This window comes from Rhinopithecus bieti, unplaced genomic scaffold (genome assembly GCF_001698545.2).
Source record: "Rhinopithecus bieti isolate Rb0 unplaced genomic scaffold, ASM169854v2 scaffold_3875, whole genome shotgun sequence".
NCBI classification, from domain to species: Eukaryota; Metazoa; Chordata; class Mammalia; order Primates; family Cercopithecidae; genus Rhinopithecus; species Rhinopithecus bieti.
This window is the reverse complement of record NW_016804422.1, coordinates 2,301,063-2,311,357: the sequence shown is the minus strand read 5'-3', so window position 1 is coordinate 2,311,357 and position 10,295 is coordinate 2,301,063. Positions and strand designations below refer to the sequence as shown.

At 56.8% G+C, this 10,295-nt stretch overlaps 1 protein-coding gene across 5 annotated transcripts in view; it reads right to left on the bottom strand.

The window, feature by feature from the left end:
• Positions 1-10,295, bottom strand: part of NCKIPSD (NCK interacting protein with SH3 domain) — a 14,524-nt gene extending 4,229 nt beyond the window's left edge. The window contains exons 1-12 of one of the 5 annotated variants that reach the window (XM_017868156.1): positions 10,001-10,295; positions 7,304-7,413; positions 6,764-6,968; positions 6,461-6,572; positions 5,707-6,200; positions 4,478-4,648; positions 4,220-4,306; positions 3,994-4,132; positions 3,797-3,877; positions 3,475-3,603; positions 3,297-3,389; positions 2,984-3,156 (exon numbers count right to left, since the gene is read on the bottom strand). In XM_017868156.1, coding sequence (XP_017723645.1) covers positions 2,984-3,156; positions 3,297-3,389; positions 3,475-3,603; positions 3,797-3,877; positions 3,994-4,132; positions 4,220-4,306; positions 4,478-4,648; positions 5,707-6,200; positions 6,461-6,572; positions 6,764-6,968; positions 7,304-7,413; positions 10,001-10,171 — 1,965 coding nt within the window. In that variant the 5' untranslated portion in view covers positions 10,172-10,295. Of the gene's footprint in view, positions 1-2,983; positions 3,157-3,296; positions 3,390-3,474; positions 3,604-3,796; positions 3,878-3,993; positions 4,133-4,219; positions 4,307-4,477; positions 4,649-5,706; positions 6,201-6,460; positions 6,573-6,763; positions 6,969-7,303; positions 7,441-10,000 lie in introns of all 5 variants that reach the window. The other 4 variants (XM_017868157.1, XM_017868160.1, XM_017868159.1 and 1 more) reach the window with 4 other exon arrangements.

The window sequence follows — 10,295 nt, the reverse complement described above, 5'->3', positions numbered from 1 at the left end:
AGACAGGGTCTCATGCTGTCACCCAGGCTGGAGTGCAGTGGTACAATCTCGGCTCACTGCAACCTCTGCCCCCTGGGTTCAAGCGATTCTCCTGCCTCAGCCTCCCAAATAGCTGGGATTACAGGCATGCGCCAAACTGCTCAGCTAATTTTTGTATTTTTTTTAGAAGAGACAGGGTTTCGCCATGTTGGCCAGGCTGGCCTCAAACTCCAGTCCTCAAGTGATCCACCCACCTCGGCCTCCCAAAGTGCTGGGATTACAGGCGTGAACCACTGCGCCTGGCCAGCCCTTATGACTTGACAGCTTGTTCTTACAGAGACCCCCAATCCATTAACTTGACCTAGCACTATGTCTGCTTCCCTCAACATCCCTCATTTTTCTCTTTACCTTTACTTAGAGGAATAATACCAAAACCTCCTTTAGGCAGCACACCCTGCTAAGTCCCAGCCCTGGGAGTCATACCGAGGTGCCTGCACATCAAATGCCAGTGTCTAAGCTATAGACAAATGCAGAGCCATGTGCAGGCCTGAATGTCATTCACCACCACAAACCTCAAATGGACACGCAGCACTGCCTAGGCCTCCCGCTGCTTTTCTCTGTTGTGTCACTCTCCCCTAGAGTAGCAATAATACCCACCCTCTCTGTCTTCGAAACCTACCTACCTGGTCAGCTGGCTTTGTGCTTCATAGAGAATACAGAAGAAATCTTGCAGAAACCTGTCCTTCCCCTCAGTACCCACATCTCACCTATCCCTACCAGAATGAGCGGCCCTAGCTCCTGTCCATGTGGGCCTGGACCTGGACTCCCTCTCCTGCCCCATCCACTTGACTCCTGTGGTGGCTCACCATCTCCAACACGCCACCTATCTCTCTGTGCTTGCTGGACCATTCCCTCTGGCTCAGAACATGCACCATCATCCCTACCATTTTTGTCTGTTTTTTAAAGACACAAGATCTGGCTCTGTTGCCCAGGCTAGAGTGCAATGACACAATCATGGCTCACTGCAGCCTTGACCTCCTGGGCTCAAATAATCTTCCCACTTCAGCCTCCAAAGTAGTTGGAATTACAAGTGCATACCACCATGCCCAGCTAATTTTATTTTTTACTGTGGTCCATCAGGCTATACAGAGGTCTCATTATGTTGCCCAGGCTGATCTTGAACTCACGGACTCAAGTGGTCCTCCTGCTTTGGCCTCCCAAACTGCTGGGATTATAGGCGTGAGCCACTGCACCCGGCCAACATCCCCCATCTGTCGCCCAGGCTGGAGTGCAGTGGTGTGATCTTGGTTCACAGCAACCTCCGCCTTCCGGGTTCAAGCAATTCTCCTGCCTCAGCCTCCCAAGTAGCTGGGATTACAGGCTCCCACCACCATGCCCAGCTAATTTTTGTATTTTTCATATTTTGTATTTTTAGTAGAGACCATGTTGGCCAGGCTGGTCTCCAATTCCTGACCTCAAGTGATCCACCCACCTCAGCCTCCCAAAGTGCTGGGATTACAGGCATGAGCCACTGCACCTGGCCAACATCCCCCATCTTCAAAACACTCTCCCTGGCCAGGCGCGGTGGCTCACACCTGTAATCCCAACACTTTGGGAGGCTGAGGCAGGTGGATCGCATGAGGTCAGGAGTTCAAGACCAGTCTAGCCAACATGGCGAAAGCCCATCTCTACTAAAATATAAAAATTAGCTGGGTGTGGTAGTGGGTGCCTGTAATCCCAGCAACTTGGGAGGCTGAGGGGAGAATCACTTGAACCCAGGAGGCGGAGGTTACAATGAGCCAGGATTACGCCACTATACTCCAGCCTTGGCAACAGAGGGAGACTCCATCTCAAAAAACAAACAAACAAACAAACAAACAAACAAAACTCTCCCTATCCCCATGCCATCTCCCTCCAGCAACCTCCCTATTTTTCTCTTCCCCTTCACAAAAAATTCACAAGAGTTGTCTCCATTTACTGCTTCCAACCCTCCCCTCATTTCTACTCCCCAATAACTTCAAGTTCTCTCAAACTTTCATTCTGACTCTCCTCCTTGCACCCCACTGACACTGCTTGTCAGGCACCACTGACCTCTGTGTGGTGAATCCAATGGCCAACCCCAGTCTCGCTCAGGCTCCTAACGGTGTAGAGATGGCTGATCATCTTCCTCTAAACACGGGGCTTTGGGCTCCTGCTTTCTTGGTTCTCTTCCTGGGTTTCTCCCTAGTTGTTTCAGTTGTGCCCAGGGCTGCAGCCCAAGCTTCCTGCTCACCTATCTATCTCATTTCTGAGGCAATCACACTGTCACAGGCTTCCCATCATATCTCTGCAGAGACAACTCCAAAATGTCTCTCTAGTCTCAACTCATTCCCCACTGCCTCCCTGATGCCTTCGGTACCTCGGTATCTAGTAGGTATTTCCCCACTCTTGACACATTCAAAACACAACTCTCTATCTTCCCCCAAGAAGTTCTCCCAGCCTCCCCAACTTCAAAAATCAGCACTTCATCCATCTAGCTGCTCAAGATAAGTGGCAAGCCCTGCCAGATCCACTTACTAAACACTCTACAGCTGGCCTCTTCTTACCACTGCCGTGGCCTATCCCGTCCCCACCCCATCCATGCCACCTGGACCACTGCGGCTGCTTCCCCGCTGGCTGGCTTCCACTCTGCTGGCATGCAGTTCAGATTCCATGTGGGATATTAATTACATCACATTCCCCGTTCCTGAGATCACGACCTCCTGCAGCAGCCTCCGAGGCTTTGTGTAAACTCCATCCTCCATGCCTCATCTCCCACCACTCCCTCCTCTCCAGCCTCCTCCAGTCACATCACCTCCAGATCACCTCATGGCTGGCTCCTTTGGGTCTTGGTGCACCTATCGTGGCCTCCTTCACCTACCTGGCTCCAGCAGTGACTGTGGCCCCTCATCTCCACTCATGACCCCCACCATTTTGTTTCAGTTTCCACACAGTGACCCTCCCTGCTGCAGCCACCTCCAGGCACCTTGTCTCCCGGTGACAGGTCTGCGATGTGCCGCACAGTGATGTCAATGAGAGCCATCATGTCTGTGTGGTAGAAGATGGCAGCTGTGGCCGGGCTGCCAAACACATCCTGCAGAAACTTGAGGACAGAGTGTGGCGGCTGTGGCTCATGTCTGAAGATGCGCACAGGGTCATCTAGGAGGCAGGGGTCACAGCGGTCAGGGTGGACCTTGTGGGGGTCCCAGAGTCACCCCAGGGGGTTACGGGAGTCATGGCAGGGGTCATGGAGTCACAGGGCATCAAAGTGGTACCCGTGCAGATTCCCGAGCCCTCACCCCCTCTGTTCAGGAGCAACAACAGCTTCTCGGAGAAGATCTTGACATTGGCGTGTTTGCTCAGGGCAGCCATGATGACATTCTGGTCAGGGGCTAAGGAAGGACATGGGTATAGACAGGGTGCTGAGCCTGAGAGCACTCATGTGCTCAGCCACCACCCGGCCAGGCCCCACCCCACCTGGCAGGTGCAGGTTGAGAGCCAGAAGCAGGTTCACACAGAGGTCTGGCAGCTGCTCTGTGGTGTCCAAGGGCAGCCCATCCTCGACGATGCTCAGTAGGAACTGGGCGAAAGGCGTGCCCAGGTGCTCTGCGAGAGAGGTGCACAGAAGTCTGCAGCCCCATTCTCCCCCGACCCCCGCACCACCCACCCTTCCTGGCTTTCTATGAGCCTTGGGGATAGCCTATCCCTGCTAGGCTGTAGAGTCAGCAGGTCCCAGGCCTTTGGGCAATGGGCACTGGCTTAGGACCTGTGATCAGCTGGTCAGCGACTGCATTCTTACCATAGTGTGCATAGGGCACTGCCTCTCCCATGGAGAAGACCATGGCCAGGATGAGGGCAGAGTAACAGAGTTTCTGGTGGTCTGGGGGGACAAGGGAGGCAGTCAGAGTCCCCAAAGATGGCAGGAAATCCCAGCAGATGGCAGGAACACCCTCCAGATGGCAGGAAGTTCCCTCCCACTCCGCCCTCCAGCCTCACCCTGCGTGTCTGTCTGCATGTCCCTCGCCAGCTCTACAGGCAGCACAGATGACACAAGCGTGGAGATGATGGCTGCATCCAGGCTGCACATGGCGCCAAAGCACTTGAGAAGCAGCAGCCGCAGCGATGCTCGGTGTTCCTGGCAGGGAACCCTGCATGCTCAGTGCCTGAAACTCCCCCACTACCTAGGTCTCTCCATTACCCCTCCCCTCCATCCTGCACATACCATTTGGTAATAGGCCACCAAGGCCAGGACAGACTCGAACTCGTTTCTCTTGCACATTTTCTTGCAAACTTCAGGGTCTGCATCAGTCTAGAGAAATGAGAAAGTGAGAGTGTCAGCCAGCATGAGCAGAGCTGTGCGGCCACACAAGAGAGGGCTGAGCACATATGTGTAGGGGAGACTCCTAGCACCGTGAGGGATGCTACAGGGCAGGGACCACTGTTTCCCATGTGGGGTGTGTGTGTGGGCCCCTACCCTTACCAGAATATGCAGCAGCTCCTCCAGGTAGCAGCGGATGACACCCTCGTCCTCATACAGTGCCCAGCTGCGCTGCTGGGCGTCGTCCTTCCGTCGAGCCAGATCTGCAAAGATCACTTCCAGTCTCTGCTGGTCATGGCAGACCTGCCCTGAGGGCAGGGCCATGCTGAGGTCCTAAGGGGAGAGGGCAAGGCATGACTCAGCACACTTCCTGCCCTCACCATCTCCGGGAAGCCTCCAAGGCCTGGAGAGTCCACCTGTGGACCTATACTCCATGAACTCAAGTCCCTCCTGGCCCACACTGGACAGGGGGCTCAACTCCGGTCTTGATGACCTCCCAGGACAGGAGTCAACAGAAGACTCATCTGTAGGGGGTTTTCAACAGCTCGCCTCTCATCCCAGACCTGGATAAACATCCCCAACTAGGAGGGCCATGAACTCTGTCACTGCCAGAATGTGACTCTGAGACCTCACTCTCCCATTCCACACAAAACGGCACAGGCCTGTCATCTACCAACTTGCCACATTTTCCTTGAACCCTGCTGACCAGGAACTGGCTGTTGTGCCCAGCATAGCCAAGCCCATTGGCCCACTCCCCAACACCCAAACTAGAAGTGTAAGAGGAATCACGGAGCCCTAAAGAGGGACCTTTGGTTTGTCTGACCCCAATCATGTATGTTGGGCTCACCGCCCCCATCCTGCTCGTGAGTGCCAAGGATCCCACCCATCCCATGATGCCCACACACCTCACTCCCTCTCGTCCAAGTCAGCAGCTAGGACTCCATCACAGCTCTCCCAGCACCCATGTCTCTTACTGCCAAGGTCAGCAAGGCACTACCCTCACCCATGCCCTCTGTCCATTCCTTCCCTGCAGCCAGACAGAACTCGTGGTCACCCGCATCTGGTCTCATCTGTCACCTGCCCCAGGTCTCACCTCCTCTTACAGCACCCACTCCCTCACTCCCTGTGTTCCAGCCCTGCAGGCCTTGTTCTACTTCCTCCCACAAGCCAGGCTCAGTCTTGCCTTGTGGCCCTTGTCCAGGCTGCGCATCTGCCTGGAATGCTTGTCCTTCCTTTCTGCTTCAGAAATCAGCTCAATGTCCCCAGTGCCCAGCACAGTAAGAGCTCAGAGCCAGAGCTTGAGAAATACCTGTAATGTACAGGCTGGACAGTGTGTGACGGTGGGAACAGGGTGGGTAGCAGGGTGGCCCTGCTGTGCCGTCCACCCTCACCTTGCCCTCTACGAGTGAGAGGAGGACCTGCTCCATGACAGGTGAGCTGGCCGGCACGGAAGCCTGGATGTGGCCCACTATGACACCAATGGCCACCCGGCATAATTCGTGGCTCAGGCCAGTGTTTCTCCGCACCAGCTCCATCAGCTCGGCCCCAATGGTCCTGGGCACAGCCGCCTCAGCTGCTGCCTTCTCCTCTGTGGTCCCCAGGCTCAGTGTATCCAGGGCTTCCAGGTCATCAGAGGCTGAGGTTGTACCAGCTGCCAGCTCTTCTTCTGCAGGGGGTTCAGGTGCTGATGCCTTGGAGGGAGGGGGCTGGGCTTGGGACACAGTGGTGTGGGTGCCTCGGCGGGGCACAGGTGGGGGTGTGGGTGAGCAGCTGGAACCCGGCTCAGATGGGCTGGAGCCGGTATAGAGCGTGTCCAGGGAGGTGCTGCTGACTGAGGAGCTGCTGGATACAGAGTTACCCCCGGAGGGCCTGGTGTTGTGGCCACCTGCAAGCAGTGAGTAGAAGCTGTGCCACGGCAGCCCCCTGGAAAACCATACCCTTCACAGCCCAGATCCCCTGTCCCCCAATACAGGAGCTAGTTTCTCTGCTAGGCACTGTGTCCTCACAAAGCCCAGAGCCCCTAATTGCCCCAACATGGGAGTCCTGCCCTCCTCCCAAGCTTAGAGCCTCCATCTCCCTGACACAGGCAGAACAACCATTCCAAGCATAGGGTGCCTCCACCTGAATCCCCCTAACCCTTCTTACCACTCCCAGAGGCCATCAGGGCCTCTCGGTCTCGGCGCTTCACTGGTGGGGGAGGTGTAGCGGGTGCTGCTCGGCGAGGCTGTGGTGGGATCTGGGAAGATGGAAGTGGGATCTGGAAGATGGAAGTAGGATCTGGGAGGACAGACTGACATCTAGGGCGGCAGCCAGGCTCGGGCCCTGAGCCCTGGGTGTGGGCGGGACTATGGCTCTGGGCTGCATCACTCCTGAGTGGACCCCTTGAGCCTCTGGATGAAGCCTTAAGCCCCACCCACCTCCCTTCTCCAGAATGCCCTCACCACACACCTGGTAGAGGCCTCCATCTGCCCCAAGATGCTCAGAACTGGGTAGGCTGTGCTGCCGCTCGAACCCAGCTCGACACACCCCATTGGGCTGCCTGGCCACAGCAGCATCCAAGTGGTGGTCACTGGTTGATGGGGTCATAACTGCAACACTGGAGGCTGAGGGGCCTCTGCGTGACAGGGTCTCTTTCCGGTGGTGGATCAGCTTCCTGATGGAGGGAAAGGGAGGCTATTGGGGGGTTGCATCTCACACCTCAAAGTCCTCATATGCCCCTGTGGGATGCTGGGACCCCACAGCCCAGGCCCCTCAGACACCCCCATCTCCTCCATGCTCCACCCCAGCCTGCAGTACCCTATACTATCCTTAATCCTGCACTCTGCACACTCCTGGTGCTCACTGAAGGACCCGACCCCACCATGCTCACTGGGAGGTGCCACTCCCCCACTACCCCTGCCAACCCTTGCATTTCCCATGACACTCACTGAAGAACCCGACCCCACCATGCTCACCGGGAGGTCCCACTCCACTCCCCCCAACACTCACTGGAGGACTCCACGCTGTTCCAGGCTGTACTTGCCACCATCCCGCATGGCTGTGTTGTGTACAGCCTCGATGGCCCGGTCAATGGCCTGGAGGACATCCTGCTCCAGGCCCTGGGGGGCAGGGGACAGCAATTAGACCTGAAGGCCAAATGGAGGTGCTCAGCCCAGACCCAGCCCAAGATAGAACCCAGGGCAAAGAACCAATACAGCTAAAGCCTTGAATGCTAGACATAGCACAGAAAGTTGAACCAGAATATGGAACTGGGTTCTCAAACCGCATCACTCAGGGAGCTGAGGCACAGGTGACCCCCATGCTGCCACATTACATATTAGGTCCCGATCAGGATTTTACCCCACAGCAAGGCTCTTGGCTAAGATGTTTCTGAAAATCAGAGGTCTAAAGCAAAAACATAGCCCAGGGACTCCCAGCTTGCAGCCAAGAGCGCATACCTAGTCTATCCCTGGTCTTGGCTCAGAGCCCAGGTTGAGATGCCAAACAGGAAGCCTCCAGTATCTGGAATCCTTAATACATCACTCTGCATCTTGCTGATCTTCCACAAAACCAAGGTCACACCCCAGAACAGCCCTGTCCTTCTAAGAGTCCTCTGTAGGCCCTGGGTGCTGAGAATGGGTCAAAGGGACTTACCCTCCCTAACCCTGCTGCTGGCCCTCATCCCCACAGGGTGTCTCAGCAAGCTTCCAGACCTGCCCTGGGAAGCTGTTCTGCGTTTGCGGCAAAAGATAAACATGAGAGAGCGGCCTAGCCCCTGCCCCAGGCTCTTATTGCCATCCCCAACATCCCAGGGGTCCAGTCTACTCCGCCTATCTGGCATGGGGGGTATGGGGTAGCAGCTATCAAACCAGCTACCCCCAGCCCTCCCCTGGCCTTGGTACACGTAGTCCATCAGGCTACACAGGAGCCCCAGAGCTGAGATGAATTCACTCCACCATGGGTTTGAGAAGCTTCCCTGTTGGGGACAGACAGGCGGGCACAGAGGTCAGCAAAGCCCTCCAGGTGGTATGAGGTGTGCCAGAGTGCAGGGAGAGGAGATGGGGGACAGAAAGAGAAAGAGACACAGAGAGAGGGGGCGGGGGGAGAGAAAGGAATGGGGAAAGAGAGGAGCTCAGAGAGGAACTGAGAGGAAAACAATGCAGAAAGAAACTGAGAGCCAGAGCCAGAGTGTGGGGGGAGCTGGAGGAAGAAACAAAAACACACATAGGTGGAGTCGGAACGACACAGGCAGAGGCACAGAGTCACAGCAATCCAGACAGAGACACGCAGAAAGAAACTGAGAGACAGTGACAGAGAAGATGGTAGCCTCTCTGCCCTCCCAAATACCTTGCCCCACTGGTCCTGGCTGGGGACAGGGGACTCACAGGTCCTTGAGCTATGCCCAGTAGGGGAAGAGACAGGACTTTCCTCAGAGACCTTCAATGAGACCCCATTCCCAAAGAGGTTGGGTCTGACACACTTACTGGGTCTGACACACAGCAGCCATGGTGTCCACAGCCCCCACTCCCACCCTGGCACTCCTAGATGGGATCACGCCACGGGTCTATGAGGAAGCCCCTAGGCCCCCAGGGCCCATCCTCCCTGGTAAGACCAGATGACACTTCCAAATTTATCCCGTTATTTCTGTCCTGAACCGGGCTGGGACAGGATGTTTCCTAAAGGATAGCGACTAGGACGGGGCGGGGGTGTCTGGCACAGGCCCGGCAGCTCTGGGCCCTTCTTCCCCCGTGGTCAGAATAGACCAGCTGGAGATACCACACCCCAACCCCCGCAGCAGGGCTACTCTTAGGGAAACAGGAACTGGGACTGCAGCTTCCACTGGAAGGAAATGGGGCCACGGTCAGACCAGGGGAAGCTATAAGAACTCAATTCGTCACAATGGGAGCAGTCCTCACTCCAGGCTGGGGACAAGAAGGGATGGAGCCCCTCACTTTCAAAGGAAGACAGTTTGAGAAGTCAGAGTTGGGGAGTGGAGGGAGCAGTGCCAGACAGTGTCAAAAGGGGCATGGGTCCTTGGTTCAAATAAGGTTGGGAGAGACTTAAGAGCTTAGAGGGTGGCTGAGCACAGGCTAGTGGAAGACACTACCAAAGCTTGGGTGTCACATAGGGGATGGAGATGTCTATAGCTCTAGGGTCCAAGTTGGGGGTTGAGGACCTGGAGGATGGTTGGGGAAACAGGTGGTGTCCAAGGTGGTCCAGGTTTCAGTGGTGGCTCCAACGGGGGGCAAGGTGTGGGGGGGAGTGGGGGGAGAAGGAAGGGAGGGAAGGAGGGAGGTTGGTTGTGGGGTCCTAGGAATCCAGAGAAAGGGCATATTAAGGGTCTGGGGTCTCAGGGATTTGAATAATTGGCCAGGATTCGGTGCGGCTCAGGGTCGCCATTCGGATAGCGGACTCGATACTGAAGGGTCTGAGGTCCTGACGAATCTCAGTCCCAGAGTTAGGCTTTTGGTCGATCGGGATTGGGCTGTCAAGGGCCTGGTCTTTTGTGGGTGATGCTGACTCTTGGCAAGGGGTCTCAGTCCCCGTGGGTCCGGGGGTCTCAGGGTCAGGTTCTCAAACTCCCTCTCTGATAGAGGTCTTGGCCTCGGGTCCCGGAACGGGTGGGGTTCCTGGGTCGGTTCCGCAGTGCTGTGAAGGGGTCCTGCCGCAGGGGCGCGGAGGCCGGGCGGGGAGGGGCGCACTCACCTGCAGGCGGCGCAGGTAGGCTGGAGGCACGTAGCCGGTCTCACCACTGCGCGCCCGCGCTGCCAGCCACCAGTGCGCGCTGCTTCGCTCCAGCACCAGGAAGGTCTCGCCGGCGGCGAACGCCAGCGCGTTGGGCTCCGCCGAGCGGAAGGCGTACAGCGCGCGGTACATGGGGCCGGGCAGGGCAGGTGCAGGGAAGGTGGCAGGGGCTGCAGAGCCACAACGCCAGGCCGGGAGCGCCGCGCCGCGCCGCGCTCGCCCCGCCCCGTGACACACCACGCAGGCGCGCGCGCCG